The sequence below is a fragment of the Chlamydotis macqueenii genome, chromosome 5 (genome assembly GCF_036417535.1).
Source record: "Chlamydotis macqueenii isolate bChlMac1 chromosome 5, bChlMac1.mat, whole genome shotgun sequence".
Lineage (NCBI taxonomy): Eukaryota > Metazoa > Chordata > Aves > Otidiformes > Otididae > Chlamydotis > Chlamydotis macqueenii.
Window position 1 is genome coordinate 51,456,465 of NC_141560.1, and position 27,603 is coordinate 51,484,067.

At 49.8% G+C, this 27,603-nt stretch overlaps 1 protein-coding gene across 2 annotated transcripts in view; it reads right to left on the reverse strand.

The window, feature by feature from the left end:
• The window catches only part of LSP1 (lymphocyte specific protein 1), a 50,595-nt gene that overhangs the window by 7,936 nt on the left and 15,056 nt on the right, over positions 1-27,603 (reverse strand). For both annotated transcript variants that reach the window (XM_086750232.1, XM_086750233.1), the window contains exons 2-10: positions 16,568-16,720; positions 13,121-13,210; positions 9,734-9,929; positions 8,800-8,928; positions 5,514-5,557; positions 5,255-5,336; positions 4,749-4,889; positions 3,852-3,932; positions 2,850-2,964 (exon numbers count right to left, since the gene is read on the reverse strand). In XM_086750232.1, the coding sequence (XP_086606358.1) occupies positions 2,875-2,964; positions 3,852-3,932; positions 4,749-4,889; positions 5,255-5,336; positions 5,514-5,557; positions 8,800-8,928; positions 9,734-9,929; positions 13,121-13,210; positions 16,568-16,720 (1,006 nt within the window). In that variant the 3' untranslated portion in view covers positions 2,850-2,874. The remainder of the gene's footprint in view (positions 1-2,849; positions 2,965-3,851; positions 3,933-4,748; positions 4,890-5,254; positions 5,337-5,513; positions 5,558-8,799; positions 8,929-9,733; positions 9,930-13,120; positions 13,211-16,567; positions 16,721-27,603) is intronic.

The window sequence follows — 27,603 nt, forward strand, 5'->3', positions numbered from 1 at the left end:
AGTTATAATCAAACCATCCCTGAAGTTTTCACTTTGCTGGTCTCCTCTGTTTTGTAACTCCTTCCCTATTCTAAGGAAAAAAGTAAGAACAAAAAGTAAGGCAAGTACCTAGAATTTGGATTTCTCTGACCCTCTAGTTTTCCAGGAGAAATCTGAAAAGAGGTAGGCTGGAAATGCAGCAGTAATCACAAGTGGATGCCAGGTAAGCCTTTGCAGGACAATTCAACACGCTGCAAGAGGAGGCTATAGAGAAAGATCCATGCAGCAACACAAAATCAAAAAGAGTGCAGCTTAAAACATGTAGAATGCCTAATGCAGATAAAGGTGACATTAGCACACAGTGATAAAATGTGTGGCACAGGTCATTGGATGCCTGTGCACAAGAGTCTGCATTCACAAGATCCACAGCATTAGCTTGGAGCAGGACAGCCAATATTGATTACACTTGGGAGACTAAGGGAATCTGGCCAGAGAAGATGGTTTCGGAAGCAATTGTGCTTTAATTCACTTTGTCCTGCAGCAAGCACAATCACCCAGAACAAACCAGCGCCTCTCGCACACAGCGATGAGGAAAGGCTTATGTCTTGCATCTGCTGGGCTTCCCACCAGGCTGCATTCACAACCCAGCCCCACTGCACAGGGATGGGGGATGGAGAATTGCTGGTGGGATGAGCAATGCTCACAGTGGGAAAGCAGGGGAAAGGCAGGTCTGGATGCATGGTTTAGCCTTTCTGCCCCAAAAGCGAAGGGCAGAGGCATGCAGCAGGAATGGCGAGTCCTGCAGAGGAGAGGACATTGCAGAGGAGAGAACAGATGCCTGGAGGCAAGAGGAGATTTCCACCAGCAGTTCTGCATTGGGAGCTATTGCAGCATGTCCCAGTTTGAGCTGCTGGGCTGGGAGAGGTAAGGGAAATGCTGCTGGACACAGAATTTGGTTGCTTTTCAATGTCAAACAACCTCAGGCAGGTGGTAAGAGCTCAGATTGCCACTTACAGAATACCTCTTGCTCCACAGCCTGCTCAGAAGTCCTGCAGCTCAGGAAGGAAGAGGAAAAACTGTACCTGTGCTCAAGCAACCAGAGAGCTGATAAGGTGGTGTTGAGCAAGTGACATGAGGGTGAGCCAGAAGGGCTTGGGAGCCAAAAGGCAACCATGAAGGGATCTGGCAGTAGGGAAAAAGGATGAACATAGTTCAGGGAGGTGGACAGGAGCTGGGGAGCAGGGACCTCTCAGCAAACAGAATAGCCAGCTAAAAACCCAAGAACAGATCCAAGCTATCCCAGTAATTTTGCTATTCACAGTCAAAAGAAACCTTCCTTGTGAACGAGTGCATAGGGCAATAGTGCTGTGCAGTGGTTGTGGGGAATACTAGGTGGATCCTAGATGACATCCCATGACAGTCACTGGCCTTTCAAGAAAGGATGCTGGAAAAAGATTAGAGCTGAGGGCACTTTCCTTTTAGTTGCTTGCAGAAGCTCAGGTAGGGCAAACAACACCTGCTGACAACCTAGCAAAATCTGTTTACTATAGAGAATTGAAGCTCAGTAGGATCCCACTTGGTGCATCAAAACAGACTTCAGGAAAAACAAGAGGACTGATCAAAGAGGAAACCTTAAAATAGGTTTCTGAAAGCCACAGGCAGAGAAGCAAGTTGAGGATATACATCCGGTGGGCTCCTCCTTCCTTACATCTAAAAACACAGCTTTGGGCAGGCTTGGGTTTGTACCACTGCTCATCTCAAAGTGCTATTCAAGACAGCTTCTCTTCTAAATAGGAACCACAAAAGAAAAAAAAAAAACCAACAAAAAAAAACCCAAAAAAAACCAAAACAATATGCTGCACTCAGACACCATCTCCTTGAGGGAAAGAAGAAAAAAAAAAAAGGGGGGGGGGCGAAGAGAAAAAAAAGGAAGGAACACAGCCTCCAGAAGAATTCAAAAACAAAAGGTGTTTTGTAGCAGAGCTATTTATAAGCTTGGCTATGAAATAAAGCTGCTTTTTTTTCATAGTAGGAGAAGAGAATGAGCTTGTTTTCACCCTCGACAACTTCCTCTCCTCTCTCAGTGCCAGATGCTACCCAGTTGGATCCAACTGGTTATCACCTCCCTCTACATCATTCCTCCTTACTGCCGCAACCCTCTACTACCATCCACTCAAGATAATACCAAGATATCTATCAACATAAACAAAATATAGGCATGAGATCCAAAGACTGTTTCAAAAGGGCACAGAGGCAGTAACCCAGCTCTGCCTTACCCCTTGCTGCACGTCAGAGGACAGTCCTTTCTGCTCCACTGGTCCACCCAACATAGCAAAGGTTCATGTCCTCCCCACTACAACCCTATTATGGGCTGGTTCCAAGAGGTTACTGAAATAATTAAAAGTTTTTTTTTCCCCTGATTAACTCAGTAAATCAGGGAATCGGACCCCAGAAGCATCTGAATTTCAGGAGCACATCAGCCCCCATGCTCAGCCAGAACAACCTCCAGCTATCCTCTTTGCAACATAAGAGAGCATTAAAAAAATCCCAGTAGATAGAGACTGTTGCTTTGAACTAGCAAACGCATCTTCACCCAAACAGCAGTAGCTAAGGGACTTCTGCAGATTAAACTAACACAGGTATCCAGCTTCCAAGCAACATCAGAAAGTCGGAGACCAAAACAAATCCCCACTGTGTACCCACTTCCTTCCAGCTCAGAAAGTCAGGTGTTTGCCCAGAAGCAAGGCTCCAGCTGTTATCATTCAGTACCTTCCAACTCTCCCAAAGTGTAGCTGGTAGAAATAACCCCGATGTCCTGCCAGAACAATGCCAGTAGTTTGTTACACAGCACAAGGTCATTCCCCACCTACCTGGTTAATGAGTTCTCCAAGTACGCTATTGCTCTCCACCATCGTCTATCAACACCTTCTTGTACTGGCCGTGGCCCGTTGCAACAAATTTATACTTTTTGCCAGAAGGAGTGGACTGAACAGGAGAGAAAAAGAGCCAAAGTCAGCATTTTTCTCCCTCAAATCAGCAGTCAAGATCAAATAACTGAAGCCAGAGCAGCATCTGATACAGTTGTCTAATCTCAGAGGGCTTGGAGACAGTCTACTTTGTATTTCCTTCTTGCCCCTTCCACATAAACTCTTTGCACAGACCGACAACCACCTTCTATGAGCATAAGGTAACAGCAAGCATGGGATGGGTACTAGGAAAGGGAGGATGCAATCCCAGGCATCGCAAGGGAGGGCTCATCCAACAGCCCCAGCCTCCCAAGCCAGGGTTGGTTTACCTGTGGCAAGAGCCAGCTTCATTTTGCACATACTGGCAACAGTATTGACCCAGGAACAGACAAGATACTTTGATGTTCCTCTACCAGCCTGGACAGTTTGAGCAGCAGCTGCTTGCTGCATTTTAACAGACAATCCCACAAATGTACAGGAAGGCACAAAACTCCAGATCGACCTGCAAGTGTTGATACTGTCCTAAGCTCAGTTCTTACTTTTGCATGCTTTCTTTACTCTTGAGATTATAAAGCATAACAAGAGCAAAGTAACTCACATCTGCAGTTCAATTTGGGCATAGAAGGCTGGGGCTCCCAATCCATTGGCTGAGAACAACATGCTATCCAAAGACCCCTTTGGTATTACTAGTTATAAAACTACTTTTGCCCCCATTTCCAATATGGCTGAAGCAATAGCAGCTCACTTGTAGGAAGAGCTTTTAGATATGCAATTGCATTGATAGATAGGCAGCCCTTGTCCCTACAGAACATCACCATCTTCTCAACACTTCCAACCCAGCCAAAAGCTCTTTTCCTTTTTCACAGCAGAGCAAGTGCTTTCATACTCACACAGATACCAACTCACCTTGATGTTGGTCTCAGGTTTGGGATTGCCCTTCTGTTCCCAAAGGCTTCTCTTACTCACGATGTCTCCAGCCACGATATCCTGAGGAGATGATGTTCTCATTACCCTTCACTGCTAACACTGCTGAACGTGCCTTTGCTCACGTCCCTTTCAAACTCACACATCTGACCTCCTTTTTTTTTATTTATAATATCGCATCATCTGACCTATGACAGCTGCAGCTAAAACCCATGACTGAAAACTTCTTCCTATTCCCAGGATATCCTATGTGTTCCTCTCCCACTCTCTTCAACAAGACCCTGGATCAGAAATCCAAGATGTTTATTTTCTTAAGTTTGTTAACTATTTAAGACATGTTAACATCAAGGCTTTTTTTTACATGGAAGGAATTTTGCTCACATAAACACAGATTTGCAGCTAACGTATTACAGAATCAGTCTTGCTCACAAAGACCACAAAATGAAATTATTAAGAGAGTGATACATCATACTCTTTGCATTTTCCAAGTTTGCAAGATTTATCATCTTGGTACTAGATGCAACTTCGTGATCAACAACTGGAGCTCAGTCCTAGCTGCTGCAGAAGGCATACACATTCTCCCCATCAGCTGATTTTATTCCCACTTCCAAACAGATCCTCAACCAGCACCACAGAGGCTTTCCTAGCTGTACTACCAAGGAACAATTTGAGACCCTAGCACAGATGAAGTGAAGCTCTGAGGTACAAGGCCTTGCATCCCAATGAAGGGGAGTGGATCTCTAGTATAGACACCTTTAGAGCTGGTGGGCACCACCAGTGAGCCATACCCAGAGGCTAACGCAAGCATAATGCACGTTGTGCCCAGAGGCCAGTCCCTCTTCCTCTGCACAAGCACAGCGAGTCCTGCGAGTGCCATACCTTACAGGACGAGGACTTCACAGCAGACTGAGCTGCAACCTCTCCAGTCTCCCAGAGGCTTTTCGTGCTGGCTACCATCATGCTCGTGGTGGGAAGGTCAAGAGATGGCTGTCGGACAGGTTTTGGAGCCTTTGTGGATGTCTGGAAAATAAATGGAGAAAAATCACCATAAGGGAGTGTGTGCTTTTTACCCCTCCTGTAATTGGAGGTCCTCAGGGATGAGGGGTTGTGAAACGAGACTTGTAGGGTCTTGCTAGTTCCTGCCAGGTGCTCCCACCCTTTAAGCAGGGAACATGAGGAAACAAGGATGGGACAAGCTTGCTAAAGAAACCTACTTTATGCTGTAGAGGGAGATTGAGATAGGAGAAAGGGTTGCTCCCATCCAAGGGGAGACAATTCAGTTGTCACCTCCCAGCTGGTAAGACTAAGAGGCACAGTGGGAGAGCAATGCCTGGCAAGGAGGGTTCCTTGGAGGGTGAGGACGGAGAGACAACACAACAGCCTACCTCGATAGCCTGCGTGTACTGCTCCAGTCTGTCATCGATCTTTGACACAGGGAGGGGAGGCTGGGTCTTCTTTATGCTGTTACTGGAGAGCAGGGGAGAGAAAAGGATTAAGGTGATCCCCCAGTGCCTCAAGCAGAAGAGAGGACTTTGAGAGCCACAGGTAGTCTGTCACTCCTGCCCTTCCCCAAAGCAGAGCCCTCCAGCATCCTCCGTTTGCAGGAAGGGACCTGCTTTACCCCAGGGTCAACCCTAGAAATACCTTTTCTTTATTGAGCGGTTCAGCGACTCTGTTCTGTCCGTGATCTAAAGTGGGAGACAGAAAACAAAGACATTACTTTTCTCCATGGACCTCAGATGGATATAGGTCACCTCATCTGACCATAATTCAACCATTTCTCTTCCCTGATCCCTCACCCATATTTTGGGTAGAAGTGCCTCATTTGGTCCCATGTTCCCACATTGGTCAGAGAGACAGTGAGCATCTCCTTTCTTTCTCCTTTCCAAGACAGGTGAGCAGAATCTGAACCAAAAGCACTGGTGCACAGTAGCAGCCCAACAAGTTTCAGGAGCTAACCAACAACATGCAGCTTGACTGACAGCTGAAACAGCAACCAAGACCATTTTCTCTACTCCTTCTGCTCAAGGACCAGGTATCTCTCTCAGACACTTGGTTTCCTAGCCAGACACAACAGAGAAAGTGGGAAGTGTAGAAAGGCAAGGGGGAAACCCAGAAGCACTGCCAGACACATCTGCAAAAGAAGAGGAGCCAAGCATGAGAGCAGCACAGGCATGAGTTACATCAACTTATACACACCAGAGAAGCACACAGATAGAGCAAATCAGCACATGAAGCCATCTGCAAGGCAGCCCGTCAGATCAAGCCATCAGGAAAGAGTTTTGCACAAGAGGCTCCTGTGCAAGAGCTCTTCAGCCTAGACAGAAAGGCAAGCAAACACTTCACAACCACTGAATAAAGGAAAGTTGAGATGTTGCTAAACCTCACAGCTCTTCTGTGCCCCATAAAACAAAAACACAGAGAAAAAAAAATCACTTTCAAGTCAAAGAGGAAGCTTTCTTAAAACCAGCTCCTACAGAGCCAAGGAGCATCAGCCAAGTAACAAGGAGCCTTCTCTCCCTGTATAACCGCTGCCTGTGCCACAGGAAACATTACCTAACAAGTCAGCAGGTAAAAAGCAGCGCTAAGTGCTCATTTTAAGATGCTTTCAGGATGCCAGTGCTAAATTTTAGCTAAGCAGAAGACAAGACAGTGTCACAGAGAGGACACATTTAACAGCTGTGCCCAAGAGCGCAAGGCCCGTTAGGGAAGAGCACAACCACCACCAAACGATGCAATGCCAGGTGACAGAGATGCGTTAGAGAGCTCCTCTGCAGGGTCCCAGCACAGCAGCGTGACAGATAATCCCATCAGCCAGCTTCTTCTGCTAGGCAGGCTGTCTGCCTGCTGCCAGTTCACTCCTTTGCTCGATGCTGCAGGGATTGATGCTGACCTCTGAGCCCTGACTTCAAAGACTGGATTGCTCATCCCCCTGGGACATTGGTGGGTGGGCTGGCCCCTCAGGGGGCATAACAGCACCTGAAAGGGGAATCTAGTAGATCCCTACCTATGTCTCAGCTTCTCAGCCACAAGTGGATAAGATATTGATAAGAAAAAAGCCTTGTCAACCCTGTCAGAGAGATGCTGTGTGGGTGCAAACCACCCACAAGTGCTTCCAAAAAGTCATAAATGAGCATCAAGTTAAAAACAGAAGGGTCTAGAAAAGGCTGTAGGTGACAGTAGGTCTTAGCATGACCGTCTAGATGGGAACAAACCTAAACTATTTGGAGACCACTCTCCCTCTACCCTGTAGAGCAATTCCTTGGAGGAAGAGTCATTCATTTCTCTGGTCCAAAGCACTTTCTGAAGGCCAGAAGAAACCACAGTTGCTCACTCAGCCAACCTCGAAACTCGGAGCTCACAAGCAGGCTGGGACAAAATGGACTGGTACAAGGCTCCCCCCCCCTCCCACCACACATCTGTTTCAGTCCCCAGGCCACACCAGCCCTCTGAACCCCAACATCTCCCTGCCCCAGACGTGTACCTGGACTCCACCAGCCACAGCTGGCGGGGTACCTCACACCTGCTGCAGATGCTCTCATCTTTCCACTGCAAGCAGTATTTCTGCTGAGCAATCCCATGTCAAAACACCTTCTTGGTGGTCAATGTGTTTAATTCTTGCTGTTCGCATAAAGCCCTGCTAGCCGGGGTGTAAAGAGCCTCCTTCCTTTGGAAAGATCCCAAGCTCATATTTTTCCTGAACAGCTCTTACATTCAGCTTTGTGTATTGGTGCGCTCTGACATCACCATTATAAAACACAGAGACTATATTGCTAAACCTTTCCCTGGGCTAATCCTAGCAGCAGCAGTTAAGCTCAGGTCAGGAAGCTATGTGTGTTTTGGGGTTGTAATGACAAGAATTTCAGCACATAAAAAGGCACTGAAAGTGTTTCCCACATTTCCGCACCGGTCCCACTCCGAGGATATGCTTTGGCCACCCCCATCCCACTTTTCAAACCTAACATTAGCACATGGCCTGCATCCAAACCCACTCTTTCTTCCCTCTCTGATTTTTTAAAAGGCTTCTCCATAAAGAGCAAGAATCTGATGGTTGTAGATGATGAAACCTTCCTTGTACAAGCTACTTACTGGTGCAAGAGGAAGCGTGCATACAATCCTCCCTGTCCAGGAATTATTGACAAAGAAGCAAATAGCACAGATACAAATGGAAAAAAAAAAAAGCAAAGATAATACCAACAGCAGATTAACAGGCTACCCAGACTCCTCACCATTTCCCTCACAACTGTAATCAACAAGTTTAGGGCTTGCAAAGACAAAAAGCTATTGGCTACAGAAACCACTTATCTGTAGCTATTGTATTTAAAAGCACATGCACGGAACTGAGGATTTGTAGCAAATGCAACAGAAGTCATGAGACGCAATTCAGTTGGTGTTAAAAACTGAAGTTTCACAAGAGCACCCATGCAGAGAGATGTGATTGGAAAGGACACAATGCTTCAGAGATCAGGAATCCCAGGGTTTTTTTGTTCAAACACTTAAGTCATACTTTCTGATTTTATTCCAAGATAGGGAAATTCCACTGCCTCAAGTCTTGGGGTTTTTTTTGGGGGAAAGGGAAATTTCATTTTCTGATTAAGTTCATGTGTCATCTTTGGCCAAATTCACAAACATCTTCCTCAGTATTACAATATTCCCTGGAGTCCCCAGTGAACTTTAGACATTTACGGTGATTGGCAAAGTATACACACACAGAGAGAGTTACAGCCTCCAACAGCTCAAGCAGGCAGAGCAGGAGGAGAGAAGGCTGACAACCAAGGCAGATGAAGGAAACAGATCAAGTGATTTGTCCCAGCCTGTAGCAGGAGCGGGATAACAGGATTCACACCCTACATCACCGCAAGCCCTGGGTCATCTTTCTCCATCATTACTTAGATGCCATCACCTCCCGAGGGGCCCTAGAAACACCAACCTTGGTGGAGCACACTGCAGTGTGGTCAGAGAACAGCTCCTCCTCCTCCTCCAGGCTGGCAGGGCTGGGGGCCTTCTGGCGTTTTTCTGCTGTTTCTTCTTCTTCTTCATTTCTCCTTCTCTTCTTTTCCTGAGTGCAGAAAATGAACAAGCCAGGAAGTGAGCTGGTCAAAGTGCTTACTATGCAACGAAAGTGATCCGCCCCCCCCCCATGTCCCAGGCTTCCTGCTTTACACTAAACAAACATATGAGCACAGAAACTTTGAGTTCACATAATCTGGTTTTGAAACATCCAGGAAGAAGCCCATGTGTTAAGGGGGGGGGGGGGAATATCAGAGAAATTCTGCAGGTTCAAGGTTCCAAAATGATAAGGAAAGGGGTCCATGCATCAGTTAATAAAGACTTCTTACAACTATTCAGATAGGAACATGTGAATTTCTCATTTAGAGGCCACAAGGAGAGCGAGCAGCTGCCTTTAGAATAAAGGGCTAAAAAGAGTCATACGCACAGTTCAAATGCAAAAACCATACTAGCCTCAGCAAGGCAAAATCCATCTACAATAGAAGGTATTTGCATCTCAGCCACCCTAACGGACTTACACACCACTCAAGTTCCAGCTTTGTCTCTCTCATTTACCAGGAATTACACCTCATCAGAAGAGCAAAGAAAGAAAACCTCAGCTGGGAGCAATGCAAGATTTAGAGATACATCAAGCCAAAGTGCTCCAAAGGTGCGATAAAGGCTGGGGAGAGAAAAACAAGCAGTAAAATTTAGATTTGAGTTCTCCCAAAGAGCTACTCACTGCCCCCAAAACAGGACAAATGGTAGCGCTTTCCTTCACAGAATTGCAGGGACATGACTAAACCACAAGATCTGGGAGCAGCCCTCATCTCTCCCACCAGCCCCATGAAGAGCTTAACTCCTCCTGGTCCCACCTCTTGCTCAGCTCTCTCCTCTTCCTCCTGCACTGGGACTTGTTCTTCCTCTTGACACAGCCTCTCTTCCTCCCCAGTAACCACATTCTCCTCCCGGATCTCCTCCAGGCTTTCCCGATCCAGCTGGATCTGCTCCAGTTTGACTTCAGCTTCCCTCACACCACCGTCCTCTTCTTCATATGACTGTCGCGGAGACCTAGAAGTGTGGGAGAGGTCAAAGAAGCAAAATGCCTTGTTATGAGCCTACAGACACCATCAGGTGCCTCAGACCTTTAGAAATCCAATTTTATCACTCCCCCAAGCCTACAACTTGCTGAGTGTTTTACACCAGAGTTCACAGCCACTCCCCACAGTCCCATCCATTTCCAGGCACCCAGATGTAGAAGCAGTCACCTTACACTCCCACACGTTGAATACCCAGGACACAGCTCAGCTAAGAGTTGTGGCAGAGCTGAAGGTGTCTGCACCTTTCCAACCTCACTGTGAGCAAGACCCACAGGAAAACAGATATGAGACCAACCTGAGCACCAACTCCTGGCCTCCCCTCATACCCTAGGCAGAAAGGACACTACCACCATGATGTGGTGCTGCCTCAATTCTCTGCTCAGCTACAGCCAAAACCACAGGTCAAGCAGCGTGCACTGTGGTCCTGGTGCACAAACACAGATCTGATGCTGCCCCCACGGTTCCCAGCATCAAGTCAACGTGGAGCACCCAACACAGCCTTCTGCTTCCTTAGGTCATCCTCCATGTGAATGAAGCCTCTCACTGGAGGTGGATCCAAACAACAAGACACGAATGTGCTTCCCAAGATCCTCCTTTTCCCTAGCTGAAGCTAAACTGCAGGGCAGGGCTGTACAGCCACTCACGTGGGGTTTTGTTTGTTTGCAAGGCGCAGTGCTTTGCAGGCAATGCTATATCCACACCTGACCCTGCACCCTAGTTTTACCCACCAGAATAAACGGCACCTCCACTCATGTCACTCATTTGCCCAGCAAAAGAAAGGAAAAAGCAGCCAGAGTCACCCCTGGGCTTAGGCTTAAAAAAAAAAAAAACAAAACACCATGGGATTCATACAAGAGGATTCCTCCAGGTCTCTGAGGCTGCGGAGAGGAGACTCAGGAGTACATTTAAGCAATCAGCTTTGCAAAAGCTGAGCAGCCCGTGTCTCTGGGCACAGAGTTGGTGGGAACACATAACCCCAGAGCTCTCACTGGCTCACAGCCGTGCACCAAGATGTTGTTGCCGTCTTACTTTCCCCGGACAGAGAATAGCTTTCTCCTCCCACTCATTTCTTAGAAAATCACCTGGCTTGCGACAGCAAGGCTAGAGAGCTGGCTCGTGGGCAGCGGCCAAAGCGCAAGGCTGACTCACCACTTCTGCCTCACCAGCCAGCACCAAAACATGAAAAAAAAAGTTCAAGTGATGCTTTTCCACCCACCTCTCTGCTGCTGGGAAGGCAGCTCACAGGACAGCTGCCGTCCAGCCCTCCCAACTGACCACGTAGGGAAAAAACTGATGCATGCACTGGCTCACTTGGCTTGCTATTAATCATCCTCCCATGACAGCACAGTCACCGACAGCAAACAGGCTGGTAACTAGTTTCTCTTAATCCGGATGCCAGCAATGCCTCCAGCTAAAGTGCAAGCTCATATTAAAAATTTAAGGCAGCAGATAATGATGCAGTCTACAGGCCTTTTGCACCACAGCAACTTCATATGGGAGGCAGCTAGTCTGATCCAGTTCTCACCCTCTTGCATGCAGCTGATAGCTGCAGGGGCACGGATCTCCCCCCCACAAAGTGGGGAACCAAAACCAAAAAGAAAATGTGCCTGAGCACCCAGGCCCCCAGGGGATCCACAAGCTGTTTTAGCTCCATCCAAGAGAGAGCAACTGTCTCCATTCCCTCAGTCGTAGCCATGGCCTCAAAATCCTTCACATGAAAACCCAGGGTTTGTTCCATATTTTGTTAAGCAGGAGAGAAAGGAGTTGGAAAACCCCAGCCACAGCACTGCCTGCCCAGCACAGGACATCCCAGCCAGACACACAACCTACCCGGGCTTGCACCGCACTCCGGGCCTGTCCTTCGGGCGAGGCAGGTGAGCAAAGGAGGAAAGGAAAAACTGCTGAAGGAACTTTACGGGGCACAGCCACCCAGCAGGAAGCAAGCCTAGCTTTTGCAGAAAGCACACTTCCAACAAGCCCACAGGGTCTAAGCCCCTCCAGCTTCCTCTCCCAGCCAGCCTCCAGCAAAAAGCCTGTTTACCTACAGCCACTGCCTTTAAAGCACCTTCCCTCTCTGATGGGCTTCACCTGCCATGGGTGCTACGTCCCCTGCTCAGTACCCTCCTGCCCGCTGCAGAAGCATCACAGAAAAACGCAAGGAGCAATTTCTGGAGAGGATAATGCAACCCTTCCAGCTAATTCTGTTTTGAAGGCCAAGAAGGAAACAGCAGCAGCCTTTCTCTCCAGACAAGCCCTTTGCAAGGGGATGGAAAAAGAGGCAGCGTGCCGAAAAGCAGATGGGGCTGATTTCTAATTGCTCTCGCAGATGTGATAATCGGTGCTGTGGGGAGGTGGTTGAGCAACACTGGTGGGGTCAGGACTGCAAAGGTACAGCTTGCAGAGTGGTTTAGCTACAGTGTTTGGAAAAAAAAAGGAAGAAAATGGTGGGCTCTATTTATTTGTTCAGCACTGAATATTAGTCTTAAGCATTTTTTCAGTCTTGAGGGTAAAGAAGAGGCTGTGTCATCACAGGGTAAAATTTCCTATAAAATCAAGCTGCTGAGAGAGCTGAGTCACAGAGTTCACATGCAGGTAGATGGTGTCCAAGGGATGTGGCTAAGGCAGGAGTTTGATTCAGCTTTGCAAAGGGAGAGTGATGGCAGCTGGGGACTAAACAGCCAGCACACCAGCACCTCTCTGGGCTCTTTACTGCCTGTTTTCCCCTGCTGAAAGAGGAGTCAAGCACAAGGTGGGCTGAGGCCATAACACCCACTATGCTGCTGTGAGCCAGGAAGCAGCAATAACTTAGAACAGCTTTTTAGCCTGGCCTAGATTATGTTAGAGGCTGCTTCAGCCCCTGCAGCAGCTCAGGTGGCTTAAATCCACTGTTGTCACTCCTCCAAACCCAGGCGTTCTGGCAGGCCGCCACTGCTTGGAGTGCAAAGCTCCATCCAAACATCCCCAAAGCCTGGGGCAAGTCCCTGAGCCTGTTCCTCGCTGCTAACCCAAACGGCAGGCAGGCCTGTTCCTCCCCGCTAGCCCAAATGGCAGGCAGAGAGCATCCATCCCAGCAGTGCAGGACCTGTCCCGCCCCTCCTCAGGGACGGGCCTTTTGCCGGGCACATTGGTTCTTTCCCCTTGGGCCAGCTGTGTCCTACGCACCTCTGTTTGCGCTGCTCAAGCTTCTGGGACCAGTCACTGAACCCTTCATCCTCCTCCAGCTCCGAAGTCCCAGATGGCTTAAAGTCATAGCTGAAACACAGCAGGAAGGAAAACAAGGATGAGAGAAGCAAAAACACCCAAACCTGGCCTCAAAGAGCCCCAGCCTGACACCGTCCTTCTCTCCCTCCAGTTATTGCATCTCTTTCCTCTGATTGCTCCCAAATCCCACTTGAAGCTTTATCATCTGTTACAGAAAAGATGCTTTTGTCACATGCTTAGAGCACCCTTGTACAAAGGGCATCAATGCAAGACAGAAGAAGAAGCACCCCACTGCCTGCCTGCTCTCTGGGGCTGCACGCAGGCAAGCAAAAGACAAGAAGCACATCAAAACCAAAAAGTTCATGATATTCTTCTGCACAGGAGCTGGCCCTAGCTTGTTTAGACCACAAGTGTTTCAAACTCGGTTGCTGCTCGTCCTGTGTTTGTCCACAGCCTCATAGAAAAGAAACCAGCAGGAGTTGGTATGAACAGATCGCTGGATGATGAAGGCATGAAAACCCAAAGATTAGGACACTGGCTCAAGTTCTGGGTTGGATCCTCATGTTCCCCTACAGGTTTGAGCCAGTCATGTGCACTTGCATGGTTCCGGCTCCTTGCCTGTGAATACTCTGCTGCTGTACCGAGACGCAGCCCTCCCGGGGCCCACCGCTGCTGGCACCAGATGCGGGCTGGCCGTGCACAGGGACTGTTGATTTATTTTCCTATTTCTTTCCTTGTGCGTTTGCAAGAAGAATCACTTCCCAGCTGGGGGTCATAGGTAGGCAGCCATGTTGCAAGCATCAGCCTGAGGATGTGGCTTCACAGATGGTTTTGGGATGCAAGGCGGTCATGTCATCTGGGAATGGGAATTAGGATGTGGGACCCGCAGATTTGTTTAAAACTCAGAGATTCAAAATACATAATAAATGTGAGTCTTTTCTTTGCCTTTCTGGGCTCTTAGGAGGTGTCAGGAGATGCTTAGCCTCCTCCATGACCCCAGTGGCTTGGAATATGGAGCATTCCTCTGAGATTCGGGAATCTCATATTGAACTGACTGCAGGAGCTGAGGGTTTACAAAAAACACATGCCCTCACCAGGCTCACCGGGGAGTGTAGCAGGGGGTGCTCAGCCCCAAGTCTGAGCACAGCCCAGCTCCTGCCACACTTCAGCATCCCCTTAGACTTCTGAGAGCGATACCATGTTGATCTAGAACATCACAGCCCCGGCTGGGTTATTTTCTGCTGCGTGTGTAGCAGTAGCTTGTGGATGCCCCAAGACAACGCTCAGAAAATTTGATGCAGAGCCACAGATCTGCTGAGTTCCAGGTCAGGGCTTCAGGCAACCTGCAGTGTTGATGATGCCCAAGGCAGAATCACTCTGGTCTTTGTGGCCCCAGCCACAAACGTGTGCTCGGGCTATCAGAAAAGCTCTCAGGGAGCAAGGAAGACCAAGCAAAGGCTGTATGAAAACCGGTCACTTCCCTGGGCCCCTCTGCAAACCCAGCCCCAGCGGAAGCACCGAGCCAGCACAGCCCCATCAGCATGGCCTACACTGATGTCCATCCCTCTATTTCCCAAAGCTAGGCAGTGTCTTTTTGTGCAAACCTGCCATTTGGGGGGTTCTTTCTCTTTTTTCTTTTAGTGGGGGAAGGGAGAAGAGGAACTTCACTCTGCCCCTTTGGTGCAAGGAAATGCCGAGGGCCAGTTTGCACAAACAGGAGTGACATGGATGAGATGAGTCCCAGCACGGAAGGAGCCGAGGGGGGGAAGGGGCAGTGTTTACACAAGAGAGAGCAAAGCTTTTCAGAAGATTAATAGCCAGGGCTGGCCCCAGCTGCATGAGCAAGCCCAGGTGGCTGTCAGCAGCTGCAGAAGAAACCAGGGATGGCCAGAGAAGAAACATCCAGTGAAGCCTGGCCCAGCGAGCTCAAGCATCGTGGAGCAGGGACCAAAACCCCTCATTTTAGGAGTTGTTCTTGTCATCGCCCCCTTCACAGATGTTTAAGCACTCCATTAAATTTGGGCAGTGCCAACAGTCCTGCAGGGTCAGCAGCGTGCCCGTGCCTATGCCCACAGGACCAGAGCTGGCCAGCTGGGTTATTAGGGCTGCTGCACACTGCTCTGTGCCCGAGGCTGCTCACAGCATCTCCTGCTAAAGCGGAGACCAGAGATCTTGTCGGCTGTTTTAAAGACTTCTGATAATTATTTTCCAGCCCTTGTGTGAAGTGGGGGTCGGAAAAGCTAACAATTATTATTACTTTCCAGATCTTCTGTTTGCTTTTAGGGCAGACTGCAGTGGCTTTGTCTGCAGAATATCACTGGATTTATTTCCACAAAAGATTTTGAAGCTTCTTTGCAATGCTTCTAGACCAATACATAAAAAGAAAAACAAAAAAGTCCTGAATAATTTTGAAAGTATCTGAGAAAAAAACAGATCTTTTCATGGAAAAAAAATAGATTTTTATAAATAGCATTTGCTGTTTTTCCAGTAAAATGAAGCTACTGCTTCTCTCTGACTGTAATCTCAAATCCTGCAACCACTTTTCCATTGTGTTTAATGTATTTAGACATAAGTTGAACACATAAATAGTGGGAAGACTGGGGTCTTCAGCACAGAGTTTGGCAACTCAGAGTGCAGACTGCACAGCGCTTGGGCTGCTGAACCATGGACACAGGGAAGCTGCAGTGGGATGCTGAGGTGAGGTGCTTGGAATGTGACTGGTCACCCTATCCCTTATCCAGGGGTTTCCTCTCTGGCAGCAGATAGCTCAGCATCTCCATAAATGCCTCCTGAGCTATTTCCATTTAGGACCTGCCCCATTAAAGCATCTCAAGTTAACTTTAACCCTTGAAGCTGCAAACTGCACCAGCTCAGGAGCTGCTCCACACTCCCCACTGCCAGGGATGCATCCTGTGAGGGAGGAACAGGGAGCCTGGCTGGGTGAGGTGATTGCTCCCTTGGCCGTTAGAGTTGTGATCTGCCCAGGGTTGTGTGTCACATCTTCAGGAGTGTGTTTGTCTTCACACATATCAGGAACTTTCATTAGTTTCAGCATAGGATGATTCATAAGCTGAAATTTAACCAGGCACTGAAATCCCTGGCAATGGGGACTCCCTGCCCGAGTTCAGCCTTACCCAAGCTGTCCTAGTTTAAACCCTCAGGGCAGTAAAATACCCAGCGTCCAGCCAAAAAAAAAAGAGCAAAGCAGGGATTCTGGCTTTTCTGCCCAAACTAGAAATACACTCTTTATTAGTCTGGGCTAAATCTCCCACCCCAAGCCTATTAGGGAACTTCCCCACCTCCCCAAACCACCCCAAACAACAGAGACACCCGCTCTGTGGACGCAGGAGGGTTTTGCTGCAAGGAGAGAGCGTATCACTGAAGGATTTATCCACAAGTATTTCTTACTGGTTTTCCTGTGCTGGACCTGCGCTCTCTGAGCAGGAGCTGGTGCCATTCAAGCTCTCTTCTGCCTGGGACCTCAGCTGCTTCTCCCTCTCCCGCCGCCGACGCTCTCTCGCCGCCTCCTCCTCGTCTTCCACGCTCCACTGTGCTGTCAGTCTGCCAAGCCAGAGGGAAAACCCATCCTTAACGCTGTCGGGCAGTGCCTGCAAAACCTGGCAATACCCACCCCAGAGGTGCCTGGGCTACCCCCTGGCAAGCAGGGGCTCCTGCAGAGGAGCACTCCCACCATGGGAGCTGGTTCTTGAAGCGGCATCCCCACCTCTGTCAGCATGGCTCCACAGCAAGACCAACTGATGTGCAAGGATAAGGTGGGACACACGGACTGGGAGAGAGATGGAGGAGAGCCTTTCCCCCACCAAGGAAGATGTGGTGCATATCCCCCCACTCCCAGATCAGCCACCTACACACAGGCTGGAAGCCCACTGGGAAAAACCATTCCTTACAAAGCAGCTTTGCACTCCAGGAGGGGTCTGTACAGGGTCTTGCAGTGCTGCAAGAAATTCCAAACCTCCATCTCAAGCTTTGGCCCAGGGAGGGTGAGATCTGCACCCTGGGGGTGAGTTTATTTAAGCAGTGGAGCTGCTCCTGCAGAGGGAACAGCAGCGGAGGGCAGTGGCTGTGTCCTGATCTGCCCTGCCAAGCTTCCTTCCTCCCCTGAAGAGAACAAAAATCTGCCCTGGCTCCTCCCAGACATCTCAGCTGCTGGATATTAACACCTCTGTCAGCAGAATGGCCTCTCGCATCTCCGAGGAAGCGATAAGGCAGCTGCCACATTCCTCCTCTGGTGATAACGCTGGTCTCCATGTGGGATTGGCTCTGGCTCCACCGCTGGCTGGCACCAGCCAGGATGCAGGCAGAAAGGGAGGCATCGTGGTGGCAGGGTCACCGCTAACCCAAAGGGCCTGCGATGGCAGCTGGAGCAGGGCAGGTCTGACTTGTGGTACCTGGGGCTGATGCCAGAGCAGATGCTGGGGCAGGTGCTTCCTCAGCCCACTCACCCTTGGCTCAGCCAGGTCCAAAACAGACCACGCAGGCTGTCTTGCTGGCATTTGCGAGCCTATTTACAGAAATGTTCTCGTGCAAGGCACGCACACAGGAGTCGGGAAGGCGATCTCCCACTGGCAGCACGACCCACCCTGACCTGTGTCCTCCCATCCCATTCAGGCACCCTCCGAGGACTGCAGTCCCTATAGGATGAACCTGCGCAGTAGGAGATGCAGTGTGACATCAGTTCAGACTGGGGCAAAGAGCTTGTGGAAAGGAAAAGAAAAAAAAAAAAAAAAAAAAAAAAAAAAAGCCTTAGTTGAGACTTGTTTCAGCCCAGTTTGAACGAACGAGGGGCAGGTTTCAGCTGACCCCAGAAGTGCCACTCTGCCAGCCTGCCTGGCTTTGCCCACAGCCTGGACTATGTGAGCACACCTCACTTCATCAAGGACCTCGCTAAGATGCTGTTTTCATTTGAGGTTCAGGATAGATCCTCCCCTCTCCCACCAAAGGAAAGGAAAAATAAAATGGGGTAAATGGAGACATTTTGTTCAAGAAAAATTTAGCTTTTCTAATTACACTATGAACCTCGTCAGCCTTTCCAGGGGAGACTCGTTCAGAGTCTTTTTTACTCTGTGGCACTGGCAGGACCGCTGAGCTCAGCCCCGGTTGCACCCGTTCATGGAGTGGTCCCACCACCACCCTGGCAGGACGGTGGGAGTGACCCCACATCCCTGCCCTCCCAAACTCCCATCTCACCCAAGGTGGCAGAGCCGGGATGCGGAGCCAGATGGAGACAGGTCACCCATCCCCACCAAGCCCACAGGGAGCAGGGAACAATGCAGATCTGGACTCCCCAAGAGACCGCTCCACCGCTATGTAATAATTACTGCTTGCCTTATTTTGGGTGGAATCTTTTTGCAAGCAGCAAATTCAGACACCCCTTCCCCTTCTCCCCGCCTCATCGCCCCTTGCCACCTTGTTCTCCAGGGGGAACAAAGCGGACCCACACCAGAGCTCAGGCTCCCCTCCTCCCTTCCCTACTCATCCCACACTCCTATTTATTGTTTTCCCCCTGGTTCCCATAGAAACCCTTGTCTGTGGGCCTGGCAGGAAGCCACGGTGTTGTTGTGTATTTTTTTTTTTAATATATAAATGAAGTCATTCATTAAACTCTGCCATGATCTCCCTCCCCTGTACAACAGCTCCAGATAGTCTCTGATTCAGAAAGGCTCTTAACCCCCGCTTGCCCAGATTGCCCCAGTTATGAGAAGCAAGGTCCACATCTATGCCAGAACTAGTTAAATTTTGATTTAATTCCTTCCTCATCTCCTCCAGCTCCTCGGGAAGTCACTGCTGAGGCAGCACTACACCAAGCCCCCTAGCTTGGCTGGGGTACTCAGGGGAGCCCGGCGGGGGGTCCACTCCAAACCACGCGAGCTTTCCATGGTGCGAGAGCGATGTTGGTTGGCAGCCCTCTCCCTTTCCCAGTTGGATGTGACTAACTCTCTCCCCATGACTTCACCGGCTCGCTATTCTGTCCCTGCATCCTCCGAATGGGCTGAGGACAGCGGTGGGGGCGACTGTTTTGGGGAGAAGAATTTTTTTTTCTGCAAAAGTAGGGAAATATCTTTCCCAGTTCCCTTTGCCGCAGAGCAAACTGGCCTCCGAGTTGCACACTGCCACGCAGCTCAGACGCACTGAGTATTGCAGCAGGGCTGCGATGCTGGAAGCTCCGTACCCACTCCTCTTTGGAACAAGAACTGCAGATAAAGCCCCCATTGAGCCCCTGCTCACTCTGGGTTCAGAAATATCACCACCCTCCAGCAAATACCTAACATGAGTTTGTTGGCAGATTCAGAGCTCGCTCTCATGCTCAAACAGGCTGGCAGCAGAGCAAGGTTTAATAAGCGATGCTTCGGGGTTCAGTAGTCACACCGACAAGCAGAGGAAAAAGGACGATTCCTTTTTTGACTGACCTAGCAGCACAAATATGTGTCTTCAGCGAAAAACAAACGAAAAAAAAATTTCAAACAAATGAGAAACTACCCCTTGCCAAAGTCCTTGCATTTGGGTCGGCTACAAGGGTTTGTTGGACCGCAAACCGAATGTGCGATTTCAGTTTGGGCAAGCCCAAGCCTTCATCAGTGTGAGGAGGGGGTCAGCTGATAAATTGCCTTTCAAAGCAAAAAGGTGGAAAAATTTAATTTCCAAACAGTTCCGTTTTCTAAGAAAAGGCCACAGTCTCCCATTTGCTCTAATTGCTCGCAATCACTTTCAGTAACTTAACGGGCTCATCTCACAGCAGAATTGCACAACCGTCTTTTCCCACTACCCAGCGCTTCAGGACTGGGCTGATACCGCATACCTCTGCCTTCACCTCCAGCCAGCACTTTCCCAGGTTGGTCTCAGGCTGGGGAAGTTTTGGGAAGAAGGCTCGTAGCTGCTGGTGGGACTGAGAGCTCCTCACATCATTTCACCCAAGACAGGAAAGGGAAATGGAAAGAAGACTTGAAGCTTGAAGACTTGCAAGATGAGCTACAGCATGTTACACTCCTGCACTCAGTCACCTTCCTGGACAGAGGGGTTTTCCTGCAAGGTGAAAGGAAATTCACACCCTCACACAAACATTAGGGGGACTGGAAATGGAAGGGAGAACGGAGAGATCGCTTTGCTGCCCCAGCAGCCAGGAGCCGCAGGCAAGGCTTGCTCTGGCAAGGCCTCATCATGGGGCCGGGTCATTTCTCTTATGCAGTCCCTACATCTCTGCCAACAGCTTTTGGAGGTCTTGTTTTGGGGTGAAATACTCTTTGTGGAAGGGGTTTATCTCTTGCTGAGGAGATCCTGCAGGTGTAGGGAAGGGCTGAAAGCACCTCGGTTCAGCTTTGGCCACGGAGTCACAGCTTGCCAAGCGTCTGGGATGCTCAGACTTCTGCTCTGACTGGGGCTGGCTGCCCATTTCAGATCCAGCTCTTGACTTCACCTCCCTCCAGACCCCCAGCCAAGGGAGAGGTTTTATTTCCATTTGCCCTACAAAACACCTCCTCCTCCCACAGACCAATGATACAGGCTGCGCCATTCCACATGGTCATGAACACCCGCTCCAGACAAGCCAGCGTTGCTGGAAAGGTCACACTTCCTTTGGGCAATTCCTCACCAGCACTTGAGGAGATTATAATATTCAGGCAAGGGAAATTTCTGGCACCAGATGAGCTGCGTTTAATGGAAACGCTGCAGACTTGAGGAGTCTTTTACACGGCTGACGGCTCAAAGGAAGTTTTGCTGGCCGAAACCCAACCTTCAGCACTAAAGCTAATTCCAGAAAGGAAAATGAAATGCCTCCCAGAGGCTTTGGACTTTGTAGGCCTGTGCCAGAAAAACCCAAGAACCCTCCACCAGCTCATTGGACATTCCTGTCTCCTGAGCTCGCCAGGATATCAGGCCAGGACAATGTTGACTTTGGTCGCTGCCTGTGTCGGGTAGGCTGCCCCCTCAGAGCCAGGGTTCACGGGGGAAGAGCTTTTGGGAACAGGGTTTAATGGAAGAGCCATGCACAACCCCTGGCATGAAGGCTGCTGTTTCCCAGAGGGAATATAGCCCATCGACCCAGTGTGAATTTGGCTGCCATCAAGGGTAAAGCTCCCATCACCTGCCAAAGCAACAGTGTCTACCACTGCTGAAAATATCCCCCCCAAGAGATGAGGCTGCATGAACTAGAGAAGAACTGGGAAGGGTACCCTGCATCCCCCAGCAGCCATCCCGTTGGTCTCTCTGTTGAGGTTAGGGGATAGGGAGATCCCAGAAACCTGTGCAAGGGACCTTCCCCTTCCCACATAATCCATTGCAGCCTTATCACGGTGCCAGATACAATATTGCTGCCCTGCTGCTCATCAGGGAGAGAGATCCCTTAGCATACTTTGTGTAATGCTCTCTCACTGCCATCCAGCAACCAGCTACCAAAGGCGGCTAAGCAACATAAACCAGAATATGGCCTAGGACCATCAACAAGTTCATCCCACTGCTGTGCAGAGCTGCCAGGCTTTATTTCATATTGCGTTTATCACCCATTTATAAAGGGCCTAGAGGTGATGGGCAGGGGTACTGAGATGTGCAGTTCACTCTGTCACATGAAGTAGAAGAGGACACCCTCAAAAGGCTACAACAGAGCAACTCCCTTCCCCATTTGACTTTCCACCAACAAATTAATAACTTATTAGTCTCTTATAAACGGCATATAATGGTTCTGTGTGAATGAGTCAAGTATGCTGTAATAGCCAGATAATGCCTCTGCTCACGTCATTCAGGACAACTGGTGTCAGGCCATCGCAGAAGTCATGGCTGAGGATATTTGCATGCAACACACAGTCGTGCTGCCACGGCTCAGTTTCTCTCTGTCTGTGCAAACCACATATGCTTTGGCCCAAAGCAGCATCCCAGGGGATGCCTCACACCGCAGGCACCAGTATTAGGCATCGGAGAGTTCAGCATCTCAGCCCTTTCCAAAGATCCCTCTAAGACCCAGACTTACCTCCAGGTATCAAGCCACCTTCAGAAACCTGTCCCTAAGCCCAAGGGTTAGTCCAAGGTCACCATGAAGCCAGGAAGATGTAGGGAATGGAGAAGTCCAGCTGGCATCCCAACCCCCTGATTACCACTCTGCCAAGAAGCCTCTGCGGAACACCAGCAACCATGGCTGTTGAAACCAGGGACATGGGTGACAAAGTGTCTACAGTATGGCCAGTACTGAGTCAAACAGCAGGCAACAGTTATGCTTCTTGATGGACGGGTTTCTGTGACTTAGGAGTGACATGGCTTGATAGCAAAGCCTACAGCTGGGAAATCATCCCACCGGATAAGGAAGGGCATGTGGATAGAGGTACGATACAGGCAGACTGGGAAAAGAAATAAAATAAAAAGTTATGATGTCACAGCCTGGAGTTTATTGCAGCCTAGTCTCAGGGGAGATGGTTATCCTAGCTCTGAAAGATCAGCTTGTCAGTCAAAGGCAGCCAGAGATGCTGCACAAGCCTCTCCCTCCCATACATTCATGTAATTCCTCAGCTGCATTGCTCCGATCACAGTCCAGGCTACAGAGTTTGAACAAGAAGGGGGGCAGGGGGGAAAGGGAAAAAATGTGTATATGTGCTTCACCCTCAGCCTTTTTCTCATACCAAGCTTCCCCACCCCACCCGTGGCTGCACCATCTCAGCCACGTCTCTCTGTTCCTCCTGTAAATCACAGCTCTCTTTCAAGACGGGAACAGCAGGGTAGAGCCGCTTCCCACCCAGGGTGGCTGCAGAGCCCATCTCCACCAACCCACTGGAGCTGGGGGGTGTGGAAAGGCATCACGCATGGGGCGATAAGGACACGCCAAGGCATCTGAACAAAATGTGATATGGCCCAAACTTTCATCGAGCAGAAATGGAAAACACAGGCAGCACAGCACAGACTTATCTCCCCCTTAAAAACAAAAGCAACTTCTTTTTAAAATGAATCTTGGGTTTTATCCACAAAAGCACATTCCATATCTGCCCAGAGAAGGATGTGCAGATGGGCAGCCATGCATCCGCACGTGCCAGGTATAAAACTCTGCTTGGTTTAGCCTTCAGTAAATTCCCTGCAAAGATTGACCTGTCACTGTGCCGTGACAGGCAGGGAAAGCCTCAAGCTGGCAATTCACAGCTTCCACAAGCAAAACAAAAGACATTTGAGAAAGCTGGTGGCAAACGGCAGGAGCAGACCTCAGAGGAGGGATGTGGGCAGGGCTGGTCCTTCAGCAGGAGCCGCATCTGTCACCTCCTGCTTCTCACGGGACAGCAGATCCAGGAAGGCACACAGGATGGCCCGCACTTCCAGACGCAGCGGGTGAGGTGTAGGCCACTCATAGAGGCACGAGGCAGCCGACAGGAATGACTGCTTCTTTTTATTATTATTGGTTTTAATCATGGCAGACAGAATCCCAAAAAATCCCTTACAAGATGATGGATTGCACCCCCAGGACCATGGGTCCTTAGCGCACAGATAGGCTGCTGCGGTAATGTATTAACATCACCGGTCAAGAATTTGGTGGGGGGGGAGGAAAAGGCTGGAGTTTGAGCCCTCCCAGCGCTCCACAGTATTCAGTAGGTGTGAGAAATCGGTGCCGCATACAACTTCGAACTGCGGCCCTTTCTCACGGTCTCTCCATCTCAGCCCTAAGGTTCAAGAAATCAGAGGTTTTTTTTCTAAAGAGCAGGAAGTCTGGTCTCTGTTTTTGCAAGGGAGAAGCATGCCAGAGGAGAAAATAAGACTTGTCAGAGAGTTTCGGACTGGCTTACCCAACTTTTGTATTTTATTTTTCCCCTCTCTCTGAGGGAAGCAAGCCTTCATAGCCTCCCTGCCTTGGCTACAGTCAAGCCAGCATCCCCCTCAATACACTCAGGCTAGAAAACAAATCTGAGCCTCGGGAGGTGAGCATTAGCCTTACCTCTGCTTCAAGTCTAGGATTAAGAGTGAAATTCGTACCAGGGGTGCTGCTTTTTATAGCACCACTGGGTTGACCGCGAGTCCTTAATTTCACAGCCCTTGGGGTGATGCAGTCCCCTCAACCCCTGCAGCCCCCGGCAGCAGGAGGGAGCTCGCTACCCAAGCACTGGCAGGAGGCAGCAGGGAGGCCGTGGGAACACGCTGCTCCGCTCCCTGGGAGCGTTGAGGCTCTCTTCATTTATGGCCATCGCTGATGAGTTGTGCTGCAACAGGAATCGGAGTCAGCAGCAAGCCCTCGGTCCCTGCTGCGCTAGGGCAGCGTGTCTTCATGAGAAAAAACAGTCTTTGCCCCAAAATACTGATTGCTACTCCCATGCAATCGAACGAGTGACATCATACCAATGGTGGGAGAAGGAAGAGTCTGGAAGCTGAAAATTTGTTCTCACGCACCATCCCAGCTGCAAAGCCTCAGACCCCAGCGTCCCCATCCAGTGTCCTTTCCAGCTGAACCGTGCTCAGACACGTGTAGTGGTCCTTCTCCACCTTGACAGAGGATGCAAATAACCTGTGGCTGCAGCTCTGAGGGGCTCAGAGGGTCACTACATCTCTGCAAAATTTCCATGGGCTCAAGTTCAGGCCCTAAATATCCAATTGCTTGAGAGCAGGTAGAAGTCTGACACAAGTAAGGCTAAAAGCAAACCTCCCTTCCCATCCGCTCTTGGCTCGTGGGGCTCAAAGTTGCCCATCAGCTCTGCCCTGGCCCCAGTGATGAGATGCAGAGGAATATAAAAAAAAGGCCACTAATAAATACATCAAAATAGGGAGGATTCGGAAAGAGGAGCACCACGGTGAGTAAGCCCTGCACGGACCGTAGGCTCCTCATGAAAGGTTGAAGCAGCATCGCAAAGTATGCATTGCACCACTGAAGGCCCTGTGTCCCCTGCTGTCCCCATGCCAGCACCCCCCCCGCCTCTCCCCACACAGCAGCACTGCTACTGGCTTGTTCCTGCATGCTCATTTTCCTCATCTCCGCCTAAAGAGCTGCCCCACTTCAGGGCAAGTTTTCCTCACTCCCTGCACCTATCCACAACATGGAGAGGTGAAGATGCTGCAATAGCCCTCAGAGGCAGCAACCATTACCTCCCAGGCAACAAGCCCTGCCCAGACCATGTGCTGGCATCAACCACCCTCCAAAAAACATCCTGCCCTCGCAAAGCGCCATCCAGCCTTTCCAGGCGCTTCCAGCTTCTTGTTCCCAGCTCAGCACTTGGGAGGTCAAGACAGAAATACCGTACTAGCATCTTCCCTGCTGAGACACATCCTGGCAAGCTGCAGGAAACATCGCACGCGGGCAGGAAGGAAGGCATCCCGCAGAGGTGGGCAAAGCCCCCAAATCCCCATCAAGCTGGATATTACACTCATGACATACACCAAAATCCAAGGAGTTTGGGGAATTTTAAAGCTACCCCTAATGCTGGGGGACTCTGAGCATCACCAGGGCATTGCTTGATGAGGCAGCAGCGCGTCACAGGGAGAAAGAAGGGGCCACGCAGCCGCCTTGCGGACACCAGGACCATGAGTGCTGGCGTAAGCTGGAGGCAGAAAGCAGCTCATTGTGTATGGCGGGCCAAAACACAGGGGTGTGCAAGCATGATTTCAGATCTCACAGTTTGGCTTCCCATGTTAATAACTCCATGGAAGATAAAGAAGCACAAGTCCCATCCTACAGAGGAAATAATTAGCTTTATCACCCGATCTAATTTTCTGACTCATTTTCTTCCCCTGAGCTTTTTCTTCCTCAAGATTCAGTCCCCCTTCCCCACAGCATTATTTGCACTTCAAACTCTACAGCGTGGCAGACCTGTCATTACAGACACCCAGTTATTTGTTGCTTCTGCAGCAGCCATGCTTTGGAGCCCCTCTTCTGGGCCAGGTCCCCCGTTGTGCTAGGAAGCATGCAAGAAAACTCCTTTCTCTCCAAGAAAAGATGACAGTTCACTTCCTAATGACACCCAGGATTCACCCACATGCTGTAAAAACAAAAAAAAAAACAAAAAAAAAACCCACAAACCAGATAAGCTGAGAGGGCAGCTCTTCCAACGCACATCCCTCTGTACCCACGCGTCACCCCGCAGCTGCACCCCCCAGGCAGGCACCAAGGGCCTGCCTATGGGGAGGGGACTGCAGCAAGCCCCCACCGCGCTTCACAGGAGCGGTGTCAACCGAGAGGCCAGATAATCCAGTTTCGAGGAGCGGCACAGCTGATTTACAGAGAGGCTGATTTGTAGGTTAATTAAAGAGCCATATTCTTTTGTGAACCACTCGAGGCTCGATAGAGGGAGAGTAAAATTCTAGCAGGAGCAGATAACGAACTGAATGAATCGACATGACAGGCGCTGGATCGCTATCTTATTTATAGGAATTCATTAGAAGGATAAGGAAAAATAGACTGCGATAACAAGGTAAAGCAGCTCATGTTTGGAGAGGAGTTTAAAAAATACAAAGTCTTGTGGGCGTGTGAGGGATCATCGCCATTAACGTGCTACAAAGGGAGAAATCCTTCTGCAGGCATATCGTGATAGATGGACCATGCTGGAGGAGGGGAGTGCCCAGGCACGAAGGGCAAAGGATGGGAGGTAGATAACCCTGCAATTGCCCATTCTTCCCTATGCCTTTCCCGGGTTATTACTCAGCCACTCGTGCTCAAGGGTCCAAGGCGTAACCCTGGGCTCTTTTCAGCCTCCAACCTTTCAGATGTAAATGGCACGCTCCTGCAAAGCGACCTGTGTCCCACTGCTGGCTGGCAGCTAGCGAGGAACAAGGAGGGCTAATCTTTCCAGCCCACCTCCAGGCTGGGAAAAGGTGAAGGATGTTTCCCAGCGTGCTGACTCGGTGCTTCAGCCTGTGGTACCTCTGACATAGCACACAGCGCTCGAGCACACTAACCCACCCCGAAACACGGCATCCACTAAACCTGTCGAGGTCCAGGGAAAGCCATTTCACACGAATTTGGCTCCTGGGACCGATATTCGGATGATGGCAGCTACGCACTCCCTCTCTGCACACAGAGCCATGGGCCACTGACAGAAATGCCAGGGTTTTTGTCTCAAGTACAAAGCTGGAGGCACAAGCATTGGGACTCAGCTTTTCACCCAAAATCCACAAGACTTTTACACTGGTTTCGGCTCCCTTAACCCAGCTGTAGGATAGCCTGGCAAGCAGCTTCCTTGGCTGAGCAATGCTCAGAGAAGGTAATTCCCTGGTTATCCCTGCTGATGCTCTGCAGCAGAGGCAGCCAGGTAAATCTTGGCGTCACACCGAAATCCCCGGTGCTCACAAACATGGCTCTAAGCAGCTGTTTTCCCTCTTGTGCTCCAGGTCACCAATGCACTTGAGCACATCAGAAGAGCCTAGGACCTACGCAGTGTAACCGCTCTGCCTGCAGTCACCTTGGGACAGATAAAAGCAGAGCACGGCAACCTTGACAGCAATATATCTTCAACGCCAGGAGCCTCAAGCCATTCAGCAAC